This window comes from Dermochelys coriacea, chromosome 22, assembly GCF_009764565.3.
Source record: "Dermochelys coriacea isolate rDerCor1 chromosome 22, rDerCor1.pri.v4, whole genome shotgun sequence".
Lineage (NCBI taxonomy): Eukaryota > Metazoa > Chordata > Testudines > Dermochelyidae > Dermochelys > Dermochelys coriacea.
In genome coordinates this window covers 3,194,994-3,219,255 of record NC_050089.1, presented here as the reverse complement: position 1 = coordinate 3,219,255, position 24,262 = coordinate 3,194,994, and the positions used below count along the sequence as shown (strand labels likewise).

General features: G+C 45.9%; 1 protein-coding gene across 1 annotated transcript in view; it reads right to left on the bottom strand.

Annotated features, from left to right (window-relative positions):
• DCPS (decapping enzyme, scavenger) overlaps positions 1-24,262 on the bottom strand; it is a 77,914-nt gene that overhangs the window by 14,385 nt on the left and 39,267 nt on the right. The window contains exons 3-4 of the mRNA XM_038380988.2: positions 14,473-14,618; positions 1,171-1,284 (exon numbers count right to left, since the gene is read on the bottom strand). Coding sequence (XP_038236916.2) covers positions 1,171-1,284; positions 14,473-14,618 — 260 coding nt within the window. The remainder of the gene's footprint in view (positions 1-1,170; positions 1,285-14,472; positions 14,619-24,262) is intronic.

The window sequence follows — 24,262 nt, the reverse complement described above, 5'->3', positions numbered from 1 at the left end:
TCCTTGCTTACAGACACCCCCCCCCCAATCTGAAGCAAATACTCACTAGCAACCACACACCACACAACAGAACTACTAACCCAGGAACCTATCCTTGCAACAAAGCCTGTTGCCAACTCTGTCCACATATCTATTCAGGGGACACCATCATAGGGCCTAATCACATCAGCCACACTATCAGAGGCTCGTTCACCTGTGCATCTACCAATGTGATATATGCCATCATGTGCCAGCAATGCCCCTCTGCCATGTACATTGGCCAAACTGGACAGTCTCTACGTAAAAGAATAAATGGACACAAATCAGACATCCAGAATTATAACATTCAAAAACCAGTCGGAGAACACTTCATCTCTCGGTCACTTGATTACAGACCTGAGAGTGGCTATCCTTCAACAAAAAAAACTTCAAAAACAGACTCCAGCGAGAGACTGCTGAATTGGAATTAATTTGCAAACTGGATACAATTAACTTAGGCTTGAATAGAGACTGGGAGTGGATGAGTCATTACACAAAGTAAAACTATTTCCCCCTGTTATTTCTCCCCCCCACCCCACCCCCCCACTGTTCCTCAGACATTCTTGTTAACTGCTGGAAATGGCCCACCTTGCTTGTCACCATGAAAGGTTTTCCTCCTTCCCCCCCCCCTCCTGCTGGTGATGGCTTATCTTAAGTGATCACTCTCCTTACAGTGTGTATGATAAAACCCATTGTTTCATGTTCTCTGTGTGTGTGTGTATATAAATCTCCCCACTGTATTTTCCACCGAATGCATCCGATGAAGTGAGCTGTAGCTCATGAAAGCTTATGCTCAAATAAATTTGTTAGTCTCTAAGGTGCCACAAGTACTCCTTTTCTTTTTGCGAATACAGACTAAAACGGCTGTTACTCTGAAAAGGACCAGAAAGTGAAGCTACTAGTAAGTCACTAAACAAAAGTGAAACTGGCCAGTCTGTTCTCATTGTCAAGCAGAGCGAAACATAGTGTTACATTAATGATACATAATTAACTAACAACACCATTAACGATAACAGTATATGTAATTTTTAAAACCTGCAGTTTTAATAATCGCAAGTGTTGTTAAAAATACAGCTAAGGAGGCTTCTTGTGTGTTACTTCGAAACAGACATTGTCCCTTTAAAGAGCTAGAGGATCAAATGAGAAGCTAACCTGTTTCTGATTCCACTTAAAATCTGGAATGAGAATGAAACCATTGGAAGACTCAGGGTTTTCGTGGATTATTCGATCAGCCTCGGCCTTCTTCTCCAGGATATTATACACCCACTGGAAGAAAGAAATACGCAATTTATAAGACAGCAAACAAACAAATGCTGCATCCTTCACTTCAAGATCTTAGATTAATTCTGATTCACTGCAATGGAAGCTGCACTTGGATTTAAAAAGGACCAAATAATTTTATGGCCAATAACATTTGTAGTTAATTATCCATGAAATAATCAAATATGATCCAGGCCCATCAGCTGATCACTAGAGAGGTCAGGAGGGAATTTTTCACATATGTACATAATTGCACAATGGACTAGATGAGTTATGGGAGATTTTTGCTTTCCTCTGAACCATTGAGGGAGATTTAGGTTAGATGTAAGGAAAAACAAACATTCTAACTGTAAGGATAATTCGAACAGGTTACCTAGGGAGGTCATGCAATCACCCCACTGGAGGTTTTTAGGATTGATTAGACAAAAACCTGCCATGGATGGTCTAGGTTTGCTTGGTCCTGCCTCAGCACAAGGGAATGGATTAGATGACCTGCTGAAGTCACTTCCAGCCCTACGTTTCTATGATTCTATTAAGTATTGACCCACTGCTGGAGATGTGATACTAGACTTAGATGGTTTAATCCAGCTATAGCAATGCTACATTCCTGTGTGAGAAAGCTTTGAAAGAACTGTCCCTGACAGGATCATCGATGCTATGAAACAGATACTGCTGAAGCACAGCTGTTTAATATGGCTGGGGAAGAGTTTATCTAGGGTATTAAATGAGACTAAGGGTATGTCTACACAGCAACAGACACCCGTGGCTGGCCCATTCTACCCAACTTGGGCTCATGTTCTGGGCTGGGGCAGGAGCCCAGGCTCTAGGAACCTGCAGCAATGAAACAGCCCCTCAGGCTGAGCCACATGAGCCTGAGTCAGCAGGCATGGGCCAGCCGTGGATTTGTCTTTGCTGTGTGAACGTTCTCTAAGGTGTTTGGAACAGGCACTCTTCTCTTACTATGAGTTTTACAGCATGTAACCACAATGGGGCTCTGATTCTGATTGGGGCTCCCACAATAATAATTCAAAAGACTGCCAGTTGCCCAGAACATGTTGTGTGTTAAATTATGGTTTGCTCCTGCCTATGTGGCTGGACCAACCTATTTTATAACCAGGTTAAAAAAAAAAAAAGAAGAAAAAGTGCATTCGCCCTGGCTTTAAACAAATTTTGATCCATCCTCCCAGGCTATACCAAATGGTTATAACACAGCTGGTCTTCCCCCATGTTAAGCCACCATGCTTTAACACAGTCAGTTTCACAGGGAAGACAGGTTCTGTTAGTGCTAATATCCATGGTCAACGTTTTATGCCATGGTCATTCCCATTAATTTCTCTTTAAGGAGGTTTGCAATATGGTACGTGCGCGCACGCTTGTTCTGTGTTTTGCTAAATGACTCCGTAGTGGTTTTGCTTGTTTACCTTCAGTAAATAATCTGTAATAAGAACGGTGCTTTAAAAAGGGAGCTGGGATCTCATCACAGCAAGACTCAGCTCAGAGGCAGAGCTAGCAAAGCAGGGATCTTGACTTTAGTATGGCATAGCGGGGTGGCCACCCCACTCCGGCCCTGAAGGGGTTAAAAGCAGCCCTGGAGAGCTGTGGCTGGGAACAGCTAGGTTGATTGGGGGAAGCAGCCACAGCTGGGGCCGCACCCCAATCAGGCCACAGCTGGCCCTTATAAGAGGGCTGTGGGCCAGAAGCTGAAGAGTCTCACTCTAGCCCTGGAGCAGGAAGGGCTAGCTGCCTGAGAGTGAGATACCTTAAGCAGAGCAGTGCTGGGGAAGGGCAAAGGGAGCAGGGGAGCTCCAGCCTGGTAAACTGCCAGGCTGCAGGCCTTGGTAAAGGCCCAGAAAGGTAGTAGGGCTGCAGAGGGGCAACCTGGGAATAGGCAAAGGCAGCAGGTCCTACCCCCTTGCCAGTGGACTCTTTTACAGACTGCAGTCTGCCCCAGGGAAAGGGGGCTGAATGATGACTGGCAGTAGCCACTGAGGCAAGCTGGGTTTAGAGGATGGGGGTTCTCCTGGGAGGGGAGACCCAGAGTGGGGGTACTGCTGGGGCAGAACCCTGAGGGAAAGGGGCACCGGGATCCAGGAGGGACACAGGGCCAGCGGTAGGCAAGACAGAGGGCACTCCAAAAGCTGGAAAGAGCTAATTCCCAGATGACCAGCAGTAGGTGCCACACTAGTGAGTCTCACCACGCTACAATGGCTTTTGATACTGTCTCGCATGACCTCATAAACAAACTAGGGAAATACAGCCTAGATGGAGCTACTAGAAGGTGGATGTATAACTGGTTGGAAAACCATTCCCCAAGAGTAGTTATCAGGGGTTCCCAGTCCAGGAGGGCATATTGAATGGGATCCTGCAGGGATCGGTCCTGGGTCTGGTTCTGGTCAATATCTTCATCAATGATTTGGATGGCATAGAGAGTCCATGTATAAAGTTTTCAGATTATACCAAGCTGGGAGGGGTTGCAAGTGCTTTGGAGGATAGGATTAAAATTCAAAATGACCTGGATAACTGGAGAAATGTTCAGAAGTAAATAGGATGAAATCAGCAAGGACAAAGAGGTTTTTAAGGCCAGGTTTGAGAAAGCCCTGGCTGGGATGATTTAGCTGGGGTTGGTCCTGCTTTGAGCAGGAGGTTGGATTAGATACCTCCTGAGGTCTCTTCCAACCCTAATCTTCTATGATTCTATGAATTGCAAAGTACTCCACTTAGGAAAGAACAATCAATTGCACACATACAAAATGGGAAATAACTGCCTAGGAAGGAGTACTGTGGAAAGGGATCTGGCAGTTATAACGGATCACAAGCTAAATATGAGTCAACAGTGTAATACTTGCAAAAAAAAAAACATCATTCTGGGCTGTATTAGCAGGACTGCTGTAAGCAAAACACGAAAAGTAATTCTTCCATTCTTCTCTGCACTGATAAGGCCTCAGCTGGAGTACTGTGCCCAGTTCTGGGTGCCAGATTTCAGGAATGACGTGGACAAATTGGAAAAAGTCCAGAGGACAGCAACAAAAATGATTAAAGGTCTAGAAAACATGACCTATGAGGGAATATTGAAAAAATTGGGTTTGTTTAGTCTAGAGCAGAGAAGATGTGGGGGGGGAAGGACACGGACATGGTAACAGTTTTCAAGTACATAAAAGGTTGTTACAAGGAGGAGGGGAAAAAATTATTCTCATTAACCTCTGAGGACTGGACAAGAAGCAATGGGCTCAAATTGCAGTCATGGAGGTTTAGGTTGGACATTAGGAAAAACTTCCTATCAGGGTAGCTAAGCACTGGAACAAATTATCTAAGGGAGGTTGTGGAATCTCCATCATTGGAGGTTTTTAAGAACTGGTTAGACAAACACTTGCCTGGGATGGTCTACTTTTACATAGTCCTGCCTTGAGCGCAGAGGACTGGACTAGAAGACCTTTTGAGGTCCCTTCAAGTCCTATGATCCACCAAGGCCTGAGATTCCCTGCAGTCCCAGGAAACTGATCATGGGACACATGGTGGTATCTGCTGAGCCTCATCCTTCCTCCCAGTTCCCAGCCAACACGACATGGGATTAATTCCATGGTTCACAAAATGTGAACTGCATTCAAAAACAGTAAGTCCTCATAACTACAGCTGAGCAGCCACCTTACTGAGAAGAGAGAGCTAAAAATAATCTGAGATCCTAGCAGAGGAGATACCACCATGCCCTTTTATTGTGTTTTATACAAGGACCATAGATCTTGTCACCAGCATCTCAACTTCTACCAATGAGGCATTATCCACATTTTATAGAGGAGGAAACAGAGGCACACAGAAGTGACGGGTCCTCCCAAGACTGAGAGCAAGTCAGAGCTGGGAATAGCACTGTTGTAATAATTGGGGCCTGACAGGCCTACCCCAATTGTGAGCTGTGGAAAAATGGCTACAAGTTTATAAAATCACCGTTCCAGTCACGATAACAATTGTTGCTGGGGAAAAGTACAAAAGGGAAACTCCATTAGTCCAAACAAAAAGGTTTGCTGATATAACTCAAGGACTACATTAAGATCATCTGGTACACAGAAGGATTGGGGGACCAGAAACCAATGGACCAAAATTTGTTGTGTATGGAAATTGGACTTAAGTGGTGGACAAAATAATGAGGGGATGGGCTATTCTTCCCACCATTCCTTTTTCAGTGCCTTAAAAAATCCTAGAGGCTGCTTGGAAATGGGTGAACCAAACGAAGCAAGGTTTGGCATCATGGCTGCCACCCCAGCAACTCCTGGGGCCTCGTGACACTACTGGACCTTCATCATCCTGATCCTGAAAAGTTTCTTGACCTGACTGGGCCAGAGACAGCGACCCAGGGATCATTGCCACCTCCAACAGCTCCAGCTAAATCCCAAACACCACCTGGCATGAGAGACTTTGGATCCTGCTGTCACCTGCTCTTTCATGTGTCCTTTTCCTTCTCCGCTTTATTTCTTCTCTTTCCAATTGCTCTCTTTTTTTGCCTCCTGTTTAACAAGCGTCTGGCTTAGCCAGCCAAAGCTGCATATTTTGCAGTGCTGTGCACCTATTACTGGAAAGGCAACTACAAATAATGCCTACATAGTCTGAGGTTTGCCAGATCTTGGAGTGGTTGAGAAGACCCATATGCTGTACCTGTGTTCCTCCAGTAGTGAGGCTGTAAGTGAGAGCTTCACAGACAGAAGCTGCATTTTCTACCTTTGCTATGCTTTTCTTTCCCTTTGTGTGTATGTTTGTCTCATTTCATTTTAAAGGAAGCAGGATTAGACTTTAACAACAACAGCAAAAACAGCACCAGGCCAGCTCAGCGAACATCTCTTTTTCCCTCCTGAAAAGGACAGTTTTCACCATCTTTAATACCATTTAACTGACTGTGAAGACGGGGGTTTTCCCTTATAAAAATTCTTTACAGCTGAAGCGAAAGGGAGTAAGAGCTATCGGTTAAAAGGAAAGCCTTATTTAATAACTTTACATTTCAATAACTGTTTTTCCTTCTTTTTCTGTATCTTTAATAAAAAGTTTAAAAGATTTTTAATGGTGATTTTGCCATGGGACTGCGCAGGTCAAGGTCGCTATACTTGAAACCCTGAACCAACTTTAACTGTTGTGTTGTATTGTGGGGGTTGTGTTAACACCATTGACTCTCTGGGCCCATTCCAAAGAAGTTAACACAATGGCACGCCCAAGTCTAGACCCTGGCATCTGCTTTAACCACAGGGAGTCAACAGCAGAGCTGAGTACAGATGCCAGGAGTCTTCACATCCCCAGTCAGCAGTTTTAATGACCACCAAACACTGCCTCTAGATTGGGGTCCTGGTAAGCCAATCCCATCCTACTGCTGCATTGCTTTAATCAGTCAAAGAAGGGTACCATTTCAAAATGAAACCCTTCAGCGGTTTAATAAGACAAGTGCCTAAGGCATTCCATACCACAGTGAGGAGCAAGGGATACATGCTCAGACAAATCCATTAGATTGGTCTCCCAATGCCGATTAACCCGTATGACGGCAAGAGAAACTGGCCTGCAACCTTGGGGACTAGACCCCACTGCTAGTGCCATTCTAATGTCACCTTTCAAGTAAGCCGGCCACTCCCCACTTCAAAACTGCAGAGCTTAAGGCAACAGATACAATTTGGGGCTCTATAGGGTACCTTTCATACCCTTATACTGTACACATGCTTTCTACGAGACTGTCAGAAGAAGAAAAGCTTCTGGGTCAGTTTAATAAGTCTGCGTGAATCTATGGCACACGACAAACATCGGCCAGTACAGCTACATTGAGTGTGAGGAAGGGTGATCCCTTTCGAACACAGCTGTGCTGGCACTACTTCCTGTGCTTTTCACAGTATAGCTTATTTCATTCATGTGGACTGGGATAAGCTAAACAGATCCAAGCGCCCTTGTGCTGGTATAAATTGTGTCCATACAGGAGCGCTTTTCCAGGATAGTATACTGATATAGCTACACTGCTCAAATGCTCCAAGTGTAGACATGGCCTAAATCAATCTGCAAACTCCATTTTGTTTTGTGAATGCCATTCTGAGTGTAAGACCACATGATGCCTACACATTTGCCTTTTACCTTACATCTTATGCTGGAACCTCCAAGGTGGAGTCAGGAGAAATTCCTACACCTAGCAGAGAGCTAAAAAAGGAAAGCTATTAACATGGATGATCTTTCATTGAGATGAAAGATTCCAAAACAATGAGCTGGTCACTGCCCAGGAGAACCTGTTCCACCTGATAGGCTTGTAACCAAGCAATGGATCAACTGAGGAGGAGCTAAAGCATCTGACTAAGGAGGCTGGAACTTTATAAAAAGGACTTGCTGGAGCAAGGCCAGAGCCAGAAGCAGATAAGGTTAAGTAGAAGAAGAGGAGGAATCCTGGACCCCCTGAAAAGACATTCACCAAAGCCACTGATCAAATGTTACAGGTTCTTGGATTGGGGAGGAAACTGAGGCAGGGATTTGCGCATGTGTGTTTTTTCCCATAGATCTGTATCTCTCTTGTGGCATCTTAGAGAGAGAGAGAGAGAGAGAGTGTGTGTGTGTGTGTTTTAGAAATTCCTTTGCAGAGTGCGTGTTACTTATTCACATGTGCGTAGCTCCCAAAGGGGGGAAACAAGCCAGAGGGTCCATACCTTTGGAGGAGGCTTGGGAGAACCAGCACTAGTTTGAGAGCCGAGGTAACCCACCAGGATTTCCAGCTCAACTTAAGCACAACCTCCTGGTTCTGCATGGTCTTCAAAGCTGGAGCCTCTGCTTGCTGATTTAAGAACTTTAATGACTTGCTCTGGCCATTCACATTTCTCCTCTCAGCAACTACACCATCCTTAACAGCTCCACTTATATTATTTGACTTTCTGTCTGGCAAGACCCTGCTTCTCAGAAGGGATACAGGGCCCTAGATAGTGCAGAGGAATGCCTCCTTCTGGGGCACTACTGTCGAAGGACAGCAGTGTTTGGAGGTGCCTAGATTCCTGCTGAGGAAAAGGAAGAGGACAGGAACTGAAGGCAGAGTAGAAAGCTTGTGGATGTGGGGACAGATGCTTGTGAAAGGCAGACCTGGTAGGTTATCTTTGTGCTGTCTGGGGATTGAGACTCTGGCATTCCTCAGCTCACACTCAGAAGGGAGGAAGCCATCTGCCCACCTGCACTGGGGTTCTAGCCTCTGTACTACTGTCAGAAACGCAGCCTCTAGGGATGCCTCTTGCAGCAGTGTTGTTCAGTGGTTATAGTACCTGGCTTCAACCCAGGAGATCTGGGTTCTATTTCTGTTCTGCCAATGCCTTCCTGTGTGACCTGGGGAAAGTCACTTCCTCCCTCTGTGCAACAATTTCCCCCATCTGTAAAACAAGGATGAGAGAGACTTGCGTGCCTTTGGAAAGTGCTTTACAATCTGCAGATGAAGACACTGTTTGCAGTATTGTATTGAAAAGATTCTCAAACTTTGCATCACCTTGCTAGCCCTCATACAACTGTAGGTGGCTACTGTGCATTTGTTCTAAATATCGCTCCATTTCTTTTTTTGCAACAGATAGTGTCTGTTAAATAGGCTGAGCAAGCAAGGGGGAGTTCAAACTCCTGGATTCTATCCTAGTTCTGCAAAGACTTGCTGGGTAAGTCATCCCCTGTGGCTCAGTTTTCCCACCTATAAAATGGGTCAAATCCATTTTTCTTCCTGAATTCATGCCTGTAAAGCTCAGTGACACTTAGAAGAGGAACAAGCCATTCAACCACGTTTGGATTCTCTTGCTTTGAATTCCAGTAGGTTTATAAGGAATTGTCAAAAGCAACACTGTCAGCTCCCCATCACTGATGTATATCTCTCCTAGACTGCAGCTCGCAGAATTTAAAAACATCTTTTTAGAAATTATATCTGGGGCTTGGTTTCTTCTAAGTGAATTGCTGCAAACATTTTCTTGGGTTCCTAGGTGATGCCCTCAGCATTAACTGCCTCTTTAAAAAGGCAGGTAAGGTACGTAGCAGAGTTGGGTTGGCAGCTGAAGATCCATTTTAGTCATTTTGAAGCCACAATTCTGCCCTATCAAACTCCTACTAGTCTACATTGGAAAACAAGGTGGTCCTGTGTGATTAAAAGGGGATCAGCTGATCATTGTTAGTCTACTTGCATTAGACACTAGAAGATGCCTGTCCAGAGACAATTAGTGCAGCTACAATGGGGACATTGCTCTAAAATTGTCCACGCCTTGGATTCAAGATTCTTCTGTCTGGAAGGATGGAGACTAAAGTGGAAAACAGACTGTTTTCCGAAGGATGGAAAGTAATTTTTTTACACCCTTCTTATTTTGTCTGCTCTGCTGGTTTCAACAGGAGAAAGAAGAGGATGAGAGACTGCAGTATGAAAAGTGGATGGCTAGGGTATACAGTATAATAAAACTATGTTGGGGGACCTCTCCCAGTTTACTTGAGATAGACCATCAGATGTGCCTTGGTTACTCTGCTTTCCCAGGAGGACAGTACAACTCACGAGTGCAGACTAGAATATATACAGTTCAAATGGTCACAACAGAGAGGGTTAATCCTAGTGTAGTGTCAACAGCAGCCAAGTCCAGGATGCTTACAGCTGTCAGAGTAAAGACATGGAGAAAAATGTTTGCTTTAGAAAAAAGAAAAGGAGCACTTGTGGCACCTTCGAGACTAACAAATTTATTGAGCAAAAGCTTTTGTGAGCTCCAGAGTGAGCTTTAACACCTGTTCTTTTTGCGGATACAGACTAACACGGCTGCTACTCTGAAACCTTTGCTTTAGAAAGGTACAGTAATCTACACAAACATCCTCTTGTTTTCTCCCCGCTAATAAATGCCTATTGTAGATGATTGGTGGTGCAGTTTGATGATGCTGGCGTGAGAGCTGAAAACTGTAGCAAACAAAAGGATATGAGACAGGAGAGTAATTGAGAGCACATTGCAGCCTACAAAGTGGCCTCTCTCAGATGCAAAGAAGCCCAGCCATGTTCAGCTGTAAATGATTAGAAAAGAAACATCACAACAGCTACCCTGTTCTTAACTGCTTCAGTGCTGCGGAGGGTAGTAGAGAAACATGGACAACACCCCTGGCTACCCTGGGAACCAGGTACAACACTGATCGAGCCCCAGCATCCCAAAGAGAGATCAGCACTTTAGAGCAGTGGTTCCCAAACTTTAACAACCTGTGAACCCCTTTCACTAAAATGTAAAGTCTCGCAAACCCCCTCCTAAAAATGAGCATTTCCAGAGATTTTCTCCCTTACCTGAGCATAAATTATAAAAGCAGTGATCTTGGAAATATAAAATTTGTTTATGTCATGCTTATTACACACTATTTATTAATTAATATTTATCATTACCGGATTTTTATTACATTATGAAAACGGCAACACTCTTCCAAGATCTCACTATTGTAGCCTGTATCACTTTGAATAAGCCTGTTGTAAGACAAGACTCCTGTGTTTAGTCAAGTAGTACCAGAGGTGAAACAGCAGGAAGGTATTTAAGAAGCCAACTCAAAGAGTTCCTCCTACACAATCATTCAGGTCTTGACCAGTCCAGGCAAACAACGCACATTAGAACAAAGCTTAAATTTGTTCTTCATAATAATTTTAAAAACAAAACAAGCTACCTATTTAATTTTAAAAACAGCAAAAAAAATCCATCTCCCTTTCCATTCTTATAAGCAGTCTTGAAGTTTAAATCCCCTCAGTGTGATAGGTATGTTTGCTTTGATCTGCTTAGCTCTTGGAAGCCCAGGGGCTCCAGGCCACTGGCCCTGTGCTGCTCAGGGTCCCTATGGACAACTCTGCCCGCCATTAGGGAATTTTTTCCCCCGAGAACCCCCGGTAACATTTTGCAAACCCCAGTTTGGGAACCATTGCTTTAGAGAGAGGTTATTTCTAACGTATTGCCTCAGTGGACCCTCACCTGTGGTCCTATAGCAAGGCATGCAACTCCCTCATCAGGAATTAACCCAGGCAACTTCACAAAGGAAAATGCATGGAGGCTGCAGCAAAGAGGGTTAGGAATAGTTTGGATTGGGGGCTGGTTTTGATTTTATATCAGCTGCTGTTCAGATTAGACAGGAGTTAATTACTATCCTCACTTTTAATGCACTTTTCAAAGCCCTACACAAATATTACCTAATTAGAGTCAATGTTGCGTTTCCAGAATAATTACTCCTACTTCTGTGCAATCAGCATAAGCTGGTCCCAGCAGACTAGTAGAATTGTTTTCCTCGACCCTGTGAAGCTCAGAAGTGTGATTGCAAGTGGGGCTGTTCAGTCAGAAGGTGGGTAAGAAAGGAGAACAAACAAACCCTTGCTCCAAAGTGACCCTCCCCCCCCCAAAAAAAATCTGAAGAAGACAGAAATCATCCAAAGTGATGGGTTTGTGGATACACAAGACAGTATTTCTCTGCCCTGGCGACCATCATCCCAGCACAGGACTGAATTTTTCCACAAAAAATATTCTAATAGTAAGTTATAAACTCAGAGGTTCACAGCTTGTTTCGAAATAGTAACATAAAGGACCAACAATGTTTTGCGATGAAGCAAATCAAGGAGAAGGATTACAATGCCTCACATTTCTTTCCGAAAGGTCCCAAAAAACCTTAAAAGGCAGCCACCTCTCGAACAGAGGGTGGCAACGACCCACTGGGCAGCAAACTACCTCACTGGAGGGATGATGAGAGGTTTTGGACAGGCCATCACAGCAAACCCTGTCTCATGAAAAGGTTAGGGGGATTTCAGTGTCCAGCCACAGCACAGGTGTTTAGGGCCTCATCTGAACGAGCCTGACACAGTAAACTTCAAGAACTCAATTATTATCCGTATTGCACAGGGAGCACAGATCACGACCTGACAGTGCTAGGCGCTGTACAAACACAGTACAAAAAGATAGGCTGTAAGCTCTCTAGGTCAGGGACAAGGGACAACAGCTGGATACAGATAGAGAGGAGTACAAAGAAACAGTGTGGCAATATCAGTCAATATGATGGGACGTGGTTTCAGCACACCAGCAGCCTAACCATTCGTCAAGTTTTTTGTAGGCATCACAGGAAAGAGTTTTAAGGAAAGGGCCTTTGAGAGAATACAAGTCATTTGCGTTTGGTATGCTAGAGAAAGAGGAAGCCGTGAAGAGTTGCAAAGAAAGGGGCAAAGTTTACATCAGTATTATGCAGGCAGAATTGGCAAGATTTAGACATAGCCCTCTCTAGAGACTCGCATCCAGGTTAAGATGAAGATGATGCCTAGGTTATGGTCTTGAGCGACAGGGAGGATGATGGTGGTGTCCATGGTGAATGTGAAAGGAGGTAGGGGAGAGGCTTAGAGGGAAAGATTAAAGCTCACTTATCAACACTTACAGTGCTGTAGCACTTAGTGAAGATGCTACTTACACTGACAGGAGAGCTTCTCCCATTGGTGTAGGGACTCTACTTCCCCGAGAGGCAGTAGCTATGTCAACAGGAGAAGCCCTCCTGTCAACATAGTGCTGTCTACACAGGGAGTTAGGTCAGTAATAACTGCGCTCAGGGGAGTGGATTTTCCACATTCCTGAGCAACATAGTTATACCGACATCAGTTTGTAGTATAAATCAGGGCTCAGATTTAGCTACATTGATCTTAAGCTGACGGCTGGAAATCCATGAGAACATGTCAGAGATACAGGGCAAGGTTTGAGTTTAGACACAGGAGAGAAACCCAGCACAGAGAAGCAGATGTGAGAGTCATCGACACAGACTATAGTTGAATTTAAGTTTGCAGATGAGATTACTCAGAGATCAGGTGCAGAGGGAGAGGAGAAGGGACCAAGGACAGAGTCCTGTGAAAACCCCCCCTGCCCTGAAAGCTGGAGGGGATGAGGAGGATCCTGCAAAGGACACACTGAAGGGGGGAGTAGAGAAGTAGGAGGAGAACTAGGAGAGGACAGAGTCAAGAAAGCCAAAGGAGAACGAGATATCAAGAAGAAAAGCATGTCAATGGTATCAAACAGCTGACAAATCAAGAGGAGGATAGAATATTGGTTCTGAGCTTTGGCCCGGAAGAGGGCATTATCAAGTTTGGCTAGAGGGGTGAAGAGGGAAGGAGTTGGATTGTAGAGGGCCTAGACTGGAATCAGAGGAGAGGAACTCCAGACAGCATGTTCAATGAGCTTGGAGATGAAATAGCTGGAGAGGCAAGAGGGGCTAAGATGTGGTTCGGTTTTTTGAAAGATGGAAGAAAATGTGCATATTTGCACCATGAAGAGAAAGAACCTGAGGGGAGTGGGAGGTTAAAATGAAAGTAGGCATGAGAGTGGAGTTGAGGGAGATCAGGAGATGGGATGGGATCAATGAAGCAGGTGGAGAAGTTAGAAGAGGAAACAGATGAGAAACTTTTGTACCAATGATGGAGGTGAAGGAAGAGGGAGTGGTAAGAGGGAAAATGGGGAAGGCGGCCAGAAAGGAGGAGATATCACAATTAATCTACCCTTGAGCTGAGCCCCAGGATCTGAGCCTGCGAGAGAGGAGCTCATGATCAGATATTTTCAAGAGCTCGCCTGTGCATATCAGCGCAAGCTGACAAAGGCAGCAGGGTGCTGCTTCTGCTCCTAAGACTCCCACAAATTCAAGTTGTCATGTAGATATTTGGCTCAAAGACAATTTTTTATTTCTGGTTTGTTTATCTGAAGAGCACGATGGGCATCTGCTTGTCTTGACATCATTAAGCTTGTCTCACACTTTGCAATTTAAACATCATCAACAATATGTGCTCCCATGTGCACAGCTAGCAAGTTGGTGAAAGAAAAAGAGACATCAGAAGTTACTGAGAGAGAGACTGTATACAGAAATTTCAAATTCAAGGTAACTACCAAGCTAGGGAAATATTCTATGGATTAAAAGCCAAGGGCAACCAAACCTGGGCTGAACAAATGATGTCTGACAAACTGACAAGCAGCCAACCAGTACTGCAAGATCTTGGGTGTATCAACCTTTTCCCCCTCCTTAACTTCAGAGTTATTCCGAATCCACACTAATCCCATCCAGACTGGAATCTGGTCTTATATATTCAAACTCGGCAGCCAGTACCACACAAACTAGAACATAGGGGACTATGCCATCGTCCAAAAGGCTCACCCTCACAGACTGTCTTAGGAAAACAGCTGGATGCCCTAGATAATACAGGGCCGCAGAGGCAAGAACCTACCATACCTGGATGCTGAAGCTCTGGGATTGTATAAAGGGCAGCGTAATGTTCTTGTAATCCTCCCCAGTCTCGTGGATGAGATGCACATCTTGGCGCAGATATTTCTGAAGGTGTTTCTCGGTGGCTGGATACACCACTGTGGTTTTTATCTCTGGAAATAAACATGTTTACAATGTTATAATCAGGAGACTAAATCTAAGTTCCATCCTGTCACTGGCTAATTGTTTCTCATTTTTAACCAACAACACGGTAACAGATTTCAGAAATTACTTCCAAGGTAGTGGGCGATTTGCATAAATATCACAGGAACACTATGCCCTAGAGCTCATGCTGCTCATTTGCATCAAGAAAGGTTCACAGAACCCGGATGCTGAAGATAATCAGTTGATAAAACAGAGAGTGCATATTTCCAGCAAAGGCCGGAAGGGAACACATAGGTGAAAATATTTTTACACACAATGGCAAAAACAGCAGCCTGGATTTATGCAACCAATTCCAAGGGAACAGCTCTCCAACTGTCACCAATCAGATGAATAAAATTAATACAACAGTGCTGCACAGAAAACAGTCATGTATCCGGACGTGGATACACACATCCGGTGGTCAGTCTAGAATCCCCATGTTTTCTTTTGGCCAGACTGAGCTCAGGTTTTTGCTGGTGCGAATCCACCTAGGGAGCTCTGGAGGTGAAACAGTGACCTGGGAGGGGAGTTTGCAGCAACAGAGAGAAGTCACCATCTCCACTCCATTAGGGCACAACAAAAGGAGGCCTGACCTGAACAGCTGCAGCATGTCCCCATTCTGCACATCACCGCAGCAGCTTCAAACAGCAGGGCACCTATAAAATCTTACACCCCACTGACCCACGAAAGCTGCCCACCCTCAACCACATGGGAAGGGATGTGGAATAAATGCCTGGAACTCCCTCTCCTCCCAGAGGGAAGGCAGAGGTTGCAGGGGGATGTAAATTACCCATCTCTTTTGTGAACCTGGCCCTTCCAGAGCCAGCACCTGCAGGTTACACTCAAATGGAATTGGAGGGGAACTCGTGATCAGTTCTGACACTGGGCTACAGAGTCAGCAAATATTTATGCTACACCAGTGGCTCCCAAATTTTTTAGCCTAAGACACTGGCTGTAGGAGCAGCGCCTGAGGCTCCCTCTCTAGCTTAATGAGGGGTCTCTTTGCCCTCTGCGGCCCGCTTGCCAATCAACAGTCCTTGCTCAAACTTGGCAATGCCTTCACATTCTCCCCAAGGCTGAGGGTTTACAACTGGCTGGAAAATTTCATGAAACTATAAGTTGCTGAACAGATTTTAAATCAGAGAAAAGAAACCCAGGCTGTGGTCTCCTGAGCTCGGATTTATTTATTGCTACTTCTGTAACTCAAAACCTATTTCATATTTACACAATAAAAAGTACAAATGCCCTGAGCGCCTTCGCAAGCTGATCACAGACGACTGGGAAAGTGATCTGGGGAAAGCCAGAGCAATTCTGAATGAGCTTCCCTCGGCTTCAGGTGCACAAACAGTTCAAAACCAAACCCCAGTGAATTTTAGTAAGGGTTGGCTTGAGTGCATACTCAGGGCTACGCTGGCCTGGATTTGCTCAGGCGTGCCCATCACAGGATACAGAATTCAAGGTGGAACTTCCAAGGATTGTAGAGCTGTTCTTCAGTTAGAATCTGGCCCAGATCAGCAGTCATCTAAAATGGTCTCTCCCCTCAGGTCTGTCCAGTGGCCTATGAGCAATGAGCTGGGGGCAGTCTCAGTGCCGCTCTTAGTGCACTGATGTCCACATCCCAAAGTCACCACATCTGGCCTCTCCAACGGCAGTCTCCTCAGAGAGCCGAAGGCCTGGGTGGGCCATAGAGATCTAACTACTTGCCAAACCGATCGGTGGGCCCACTCCGCCAGGGACAAGACACATTAGCAGCATGAAAGGCAGCCTGGTCCAGATTTTTAAAGGTATTGAGATGCCTAAAGACACAGTGGGATTTTCAAAAGCATCTAGGAGCCTAACTCCCACACCAGGGGTTGAAAAGTTGCACTGAGCGCCTAGCTTCCCATTGTGGTGCTTCTGAAAATCCCTCTAGATGCCTATATATCTTTAAAAACCTTGCCATGACTTCCTGGGCTGCCTCCTGTCCCATAGAAAGAGCGGGCAATCGGACACCTTACACCAAGGTTACAATGGCTACTTTTTAAACAACATTACCAAGCGGTGTCATTACCAAGTAACCACCACTAGCACATAAGAAAACAGGATCAGAACCAACAGCACTAGATACACTTGAATTGCATTTACACCTGGATATCTACTCCACACCGAGCAGATCTCTTCTGTCTGAAGCAGTCTGGGTCCCCGGAGTCAGAATCTTTCTATAACTTTCTGTGGTTTTTCTCTGGCTTGTGGGGTTTTTGTTTTATTTAATAAACCACATGAATGGGTCTATCTGCTCTTATCAGTCCGTAACTCCCATTTTAATTGTTGGTCCCAAGGCCAAAGCAATTCTGGAAATTCAGAAAGCCCTTAACTATTTCAGCCCCAACGCGGAATTCCTTTTTTAAATGTTTCCTTACCAGCTAACCCTGCTGGCTGAGACTGCTGCTCAGTGTCCCTGACCGAGGGCATGTCTGCCTGCGTGCTCTTGGCCAGGAGACCATTGCGAGACTGCTACCGACCAAGAATTCATCCCTACTCCCCCTTAAAGGTTGCTGGTCTTGGAAGAGCACATCTGCAGATCTGCTGTTTGGTGCAGGCCCACCAGGCCCCTGAGTTTGAGTGTGGTGAAAAGAGGCAGTGTTGCGGCTAAAGGAGGCAGGCAGCAGGACAGAAAGACAGAGCACTGCTCTGGACTAGGCCAGCCATGATCCGGTTGCCCCAAGACTCACACAAAGTTCGTGTGAGCGGTCTGACTGCTCAGAGCTCCAGTATGAAACTGGAGAAAAGCCTGTTGAGAGTCTTTGGGCTACGTTTAGAGGCGAGAGCAACAAGGGTGGCGTCGTGGTGGGTGTCTCCTATAGACCACCAGGCCAGGAGGAGGAGGTAGACGAGGCTTTCTTCGGACACCTAACACAGGTTTCCAGATCACAGGCCCTGGTTCTCATGGGGACTTCAAACACCCTGACATCTGCTGGGAAAGCAATACAGCGGTGCCCAGACAATCCAGGAAGATTTTGGAGAGTGTTGGAGACAACTTCCTGGTGCAAGTGCTGGAGGAACCAACTAGGGGCCATGCACCTCTTGACCTGCTGCTCACAAAGAGGGAATTGGTAGGGGAAGTAGAAGTGGGTGGCAACCTGGGCAGCAGTCACCAAGAATGGTTGAGTTCAGGATCCTGACAAAAGGAAGAAAGGAGAGCAGCAGAATACGGTCCCTGGACTTCAGAAAAGCAGACTTTGACTCCCTCAGAGAGCTGATGGGCAGGATCCCCGGGGACGCTAAATGAGGGGGAAAGGTGTCCAGGAGAGCTGGCTGTATTTTAAAGAAGTTTTATTGAGGGCACAGGAACAAACCATCCCAATGTGTAGAAAGAATAGCAAATATGGCAGGCGACCAGCTTGCCTCAACAAAGAAATCTTTAAACACAAAAAGGAAGCTTACAAGTGGAAACTTGGACAGATGACTACAGAGGAGTATAAAGATATTGCTCAAGAATGCAGGGGTGTAATCAGGAAGGCCAAAGCACAATTGGAGTTGCAGCTAGCAAGGGATGTAAAGGGTAACAAGAAGGGTTTCTACAGGTATGTTAGCAACAAGGTGGTGGTCAGGGAAAGTGTGGGATCCTTACTGAACAGGGGAGGCAACTTAGTGATAGATGATGTGGAAAAGCCGAAGTATTCAATGTTTTTTTTGCCTCTATCTTCACAGACAAGTTCAGCTCTCACATTGCTGCACTGGGCAGCACAGAATGGGAAGGAGGTGAGCAGCCCTCAGTGGTGAAAGAACAGGTTAAGGGCTATTTAGAAAAGCTGGACATGCACAAGTCCATGGGTCCAGATCTAATGCATCCAAGGATGCTGAGGGATGGCAGATGTGATTGCAAAACCACTGGCCAATCTCTCTCAAAACTCGATCGGTGGAGGTCCCAGACGATTGGAAAAAGGCAAATATAGTGCCCATCTTTTAAACATGTGTCTGGGACGGGACAATTTAGATGGGATTGGTCCTGCTTTGAGCAGGGGGTTGGACTAGATGACCTCCTGAGGTCTCTTCCAACCCTAATCTTTGATTATTCTACGATTTTCTGACATACTGGATGATTGCCCTCCCCTTCAAATGTTCGAAAACCCAGGGTGGGTCGGGCAAGGGTAAGGGCCACCAACTGAGAGTAAAACTTCAGGAGTTTCCATTTCCCATTGCAGGCAGCATGTGCTGACCTTGTGCTGCAGGCTCCAGTTTGTTTTGGATGCTACACTTCTATGCTCTATATACGAACGTTGGTTCCCGACTCTGGGCTTCAGTCCGAAAGGGTTGGTGTGACTCAGCAGCATGAGGCGGGAGGAATCCCTGACCACAGAAGAAGAAGGGTCAGGCAGGGTATTCATATGCCAGATGGTTTTTGCATTCAGGCGTGGGGCAGACCAACCACAGCAGGAGCAAATGCATCAAAGCCTCCATCCCTGGCAAACTGGCCCAGCTCTCTGGAACAAGGCGACACAGTAATGGACTTACTATCACCAGTGTTCAGGGATCACACCAAGGAACTGAATAATCACCAAGCTATTAAACAGCTATAATAAATCCCAGACTGGGCTCTGACAAATATTAAAGCATGGTCTGAGGAGAGCTCTTAAGAATGGGATGGGAACAGAGAAGGAGCTACGGTGAGTTTATAGCAAGCAGAGGAGACTGTGGGAAAAATGCACTAATGGGAGAATGAAGCACAAATTCATCCTGTCGGCTGGGCAAATATCCTTCAGGGGAGGAGACTAGATAATTCAGAAAAAGATGAAGAGATTGCTGGGCATCCCTGAGGGAATTAAAAGGGAAAGCTCCCAGGGAGGTTAAAGGAAAGTCTCCCCCACCACCCTTCATGGAAGCAGTGTGTACTCTTGGTAATAGCTGAGACCTGGGACACTGGACACTGTGCAAACCTGCATAAGTTACTCACTCATCCTCTCTGTGCCTGCTTCCCCATCTGGAAAATGGCAAAAATACCCAGCAGGGTGTTTGGGAAACATGCTATTTTCAAAGTGCTTTGGGATTCGAAGACAAAAAGGTCGTTGAAGGTCAGTATAGTGTTGGCTAGGCTCACCAAATTCCAATAAAAGCGAAGTTGTTATTATATAGTCACTTTCTTATGTATAAATACACATTTATGGCCAGATTTTCAAAGGAATTCAGCTCCCATTTAAGTATCTACATGAAGCGACCAGATTTTCAGAGAAGCTAAGCATGCGGCTACTCCCACTACTTCGTTCTCAGAGAGGCATGCAGCACAGATTACTGTATTTAACGAAGCTTCTGCTGTTTGACAATAGTGGTATTCTTGGTTTCAAAACAGGGCTGCAATCGTATATTGTACGGCAAGGTCAAGCTTGGCTCACTAGACATTTACAACTGCTCACTTCCAGGTATGGAACAAAAGAGACATTCCTGACGCACAGAAGGCAGATTAGACACATTAAGCCAAGAGACAAAAATGCCACAGCAATACATAGAATATAGATGTATCATTCTCCTTTACAACAGCTTATATTCTGTTAAAGAGTAATAAGGTGCCACATCCTGTTCTCAAAGCATCCCTAGCACACCTGCTGTTGACAACATTGTCAATAATGCGTGTGTTTGTGCTGCTCCAGGCTGGCAAGCAGCCTCTGCACCCTGGCTTCCCAGTCATCAGATAACACGACCCCACTAGTTTCACGAACACAATAAGCAGAGATAACACAGGGAAGATGATACTCAGAGCTGTCAGTGCATCTCAGACAACTCCTCCTGCCTTCAGTTTGCCAAAGGCACACTACTCAGACACTACAGCAGCTCAGGGGATAGTAGTTAAATAGCTCTTACCCCATGACGATTGGCAGGACATGGCTTCATTGTTATTAGTCATTGGTACTGCAGTAGCACCTAGGAGCCCCAGCAATGGACCAATACCCCACTATACAACATGTAGCACAAAGTTCAGAAATCCAGGAAGCAGAGATTAGGCCAGGTTGCCCAGAACAGCTGGTATATTCTTCTCATTAATGTCGGGGGGGAGGGCGCAGCCGCGCAGAGCTCTTGATTTCATTGTTGTGAATGCAGTTGACTTTCTGAAAACGCTGGCATGATGGACTAGCCACAGTGATCCCATCAGGCACAACCACAGAGAAATACCCCTTTCAGCTGATCAGCTCTGAGACTTGGTCGGGGGAGAAGAGAATGGACACATGGTTCCATCAAGCTGCAGGCTCTTAAATACACCAGGTTCTGCTTTTCTGTCTCAACCACAGACCAACTCCAATCACAGCATTCTTCTAGCAGGCAGGAGGCCCAGAAGAAGAGTCTGGAAAAGGGGCTGGCCCTAGGTGAGATCTGGATACAGATGGTAAAATTATAGGAATTTGAACCCTCTTCCCACTATTATTTTGGCTTCCTGTGGGTATCCCACAATACATGAGAGAGTTGCCCAGAATACAGTAGGGCTGGGTAAAGTGCTAAGAACCCAGTGATACCTACCCATACAACAATGCAGCACAGCGCAGACACATGGCACAAACATGACTATTTCCACTGCAACCCCAACAAGGTGAACACACACAACTGGAGTAAGATGCAACAGTTTAACTACATCAAGGCATGGTACCTTAGTGGAACTTTCTGATGTAGGAAAGCCCAGTAGGTGCTTAAGTGGGAGCTGAACGCATTTGAAAATCTGCCTTTGATGGGGTGTCTGCCCCATACTGGCCAGTAAGGGGTAAATAGAGCCCTAGAGAGGCCGTGCGAAAAGCAGCCCATAGGAGAGGGGCTCTGAGGAGCGGCCAACCAGGGACCAGCAGGCCCACGTAAGAAGAGCCTCAGGGCAGAGCAGAGTCAGTAGCTGCCTGGAACTTGAGGAGGGAAGACTGCGTCTGGCATAGATTGCAACCCTGTACCACCTTGGACAGGCAGTGCAGGCAGGAACTGGGGAGAAGAGAAGGAGCTCCAGATGGGCTGCTGAGACAGAGGAAGGTGCTGAGACTGTGGGAAAGTGGCCCAGAGAAATGCAGTGACAGTGGAGACAAAGGAATGCAGTAAGTGACTGTGGTTTGGAGGGTCCCTGGGCTTGGACCCATAGTAGGGGGTGGGCCTGAGTCCCCGCCCCACACACTCGCCACTGGGCAAGCGGCTGGACTAGGAGCTAAACTCACCTGGCAGGGGGAACATGGAAAGTGACATGGACAGAGGGCTGAGCCACGAAGCAGATGCTGCAGCTCTTGACACTGAGAGAGGGGTTGCAGGTGGACTGCCGAGAAGAAGTGATGGGGTGCAGACCGCAGTGATGGGGGAGTTGGCCTCCACTAATCTCCAAGACAACCAGTGGGAGGCACTGGATCAGCGGTGAGTGACACACCGCGTGACACTGCCCCTTAGAAGATATTTCAGCTGGCTTAAAAAGTAGCATCTCCAAGAGGCAGAATAATATGAAATCTTGTTAGGTCTCCAGCAAGAAGGAGGAATCTGAATTACTGTCACTCCAGGAGTCTTACCTGAACAGCTCCTTCTGATGGGTACAACCCAGAAAGAAAAAGTGCATCTCAAATTTAAACCTCTCTTTTGGGAATTGATGCAACCATAAAGATCCTGTACCCAGCTTGAGGCAGAGACTCAGAGCCTCACAGCACAAAACCACAAATGCCTGCCTTTGCTGAGAAAGGAAAGTGGCAAGTAGAGGGGGACTGCCCTGACATTTAATTGACGTCCTGCTTGCTCTATCTGAAGTACCCGGGCGGACGGGGGTGCTCTTCCAAGAGTACACAGAGGAGCAACAGAGTGCTCAAGTCTACCTGCTCATACTGTTCCAGGCCAGCAGGGAGCACGGGGCACTCCTGTGATCAGCAGTCCACTTCAGGCTGAGCAGGAAGCAGAGCAACTAGAGTCTAGACTCTAAAGAGTTAACCACCCCCCTTCCTAAGAGGTTTCAGAGTAGCAGCCGTGTTAGTCTGTATTCGCAAAAGAAAAGGAGTACTTGTGGCACCTTAGAGACTAACAAATTTATTAGAGCATAAGCTTTCGTGAGCTACAGCTCACTTCATCGGATGCATCCGATGAAGTGAGCTGTAGCTCACGAAAGCTTATGCTCTAATAAATTTGTTAGTCTCTAAGGTGCCACAAGTACTCCTTTTCTTCTTCCTAAGAGGGTGTCTGAAGAGCAAGTCACATTGGTGGTGCCTCTACATCTTACACCGGCTAGATGGAGTGCAGGGGGCTGGAGAAAAGAAACCTTATCCCTGGACAAAAGTTACCAGGGATAACATCTTGGCAGGAGAGAGGAGGAGAGCAGAGAACACTGGGCTTCCAATTAGGTCACTGCCTCTGGGACCCAGGGGGCTTCCTCTCCAAGTCCCAAGTCTTTGGTATCTGTCTCTGGCTAGTTACTATCTAGCCCTGGAAATGCTGTCTTGCTAAGGTGCACTGGAAGCATTCCTGAAGCAAAGCGAGTTCCCCTGGCTGAATCTTTAAAGTGGAGGCTGTTTTAAATCTGAAAACCTGTGTCTGTAACCCCCACTGGAAACAGAGCTAGACAATAGGGTTCAGAGTAGCAGCCGTGTTAGTCTGTATTCGCAAAAAGAAAAGGAGTACTTGTGGCACCTTAGAGACTAACAAATTTATTAGAGCTAAGTGAGCTGTAGCTCACGAAAGCTTATGCTCTAATAAATTTGTTAGTCTCTAAGGTGCCACAAGTCCTCCTTTTCTTTAGACAATAGGGTGAGGTTCTATGCAACCGATCTCAGGAGAGGCAGACAGGGATATCTTTCTAAAGCACATTGATTTCTCTCCCATACCCTTATTCTTGCATATTTTCATTGCAGCCCAGGTGCTCATTGTTATTTGTTCTGCTGAGCTTTATCTCATTGTTTTTTAATTAATTTGATTTTCTCACATCCCCTACAAAGCCTGGAAAAATCTCTCTGATCCCACAAACTACGCAGCTCACTCTCCTTCAGATCCCTCCCTTGTGACTCACAGCTTTTAGACAGACTCCTAGGGCCAATCCCAACCCTTGGCCTTGGCTCCCAGCATTGACTCCAAACTTTCCTATACTCGATATACATGAAAGAGCTGACGAGATGCATGTACGATAATCTGATTATCTCCTGACTGCTCGCCATCAGAACTCCCACTTTGTACCACTCTGTTACATCCAAGTTAGACTGACTCCCATCAGGGCAGCAGCCTGTCATTTGAGTTATTTAAAGTATCACATGAACTTACACTGCTATACAAGTTTCAGAGCTGCAGCTGTGTTAGTCTGTATCCACAAAAAAGGAGTACTTGTGGCACCTTAGAGACTAAAATTTATTTCAGCATAAACTTTTGAGAGCTACAGCTATGATGAAGTGAGCTGTAGCTCACAAAAGCTTATGCTGAAATAAATGTGTTAGTCTCTAAGGTGCCACAAGTACCCCTTTTCTTTTTACTGCTATATAAATATCATACTTGGCTCTTCTGAAGCCACTCCTATTCTAGGGCCTCAGTCTTAACCCAGAGATGGCTTTGAATTCAGTGTGGCTCTCTACACACAGCAGCTGGGCCATCCCCTCCACCGCAGCAGTCGGCTTCCTGTTTACCAAACAGCTCCACACTCCCAGGAAGATGCAAGGGC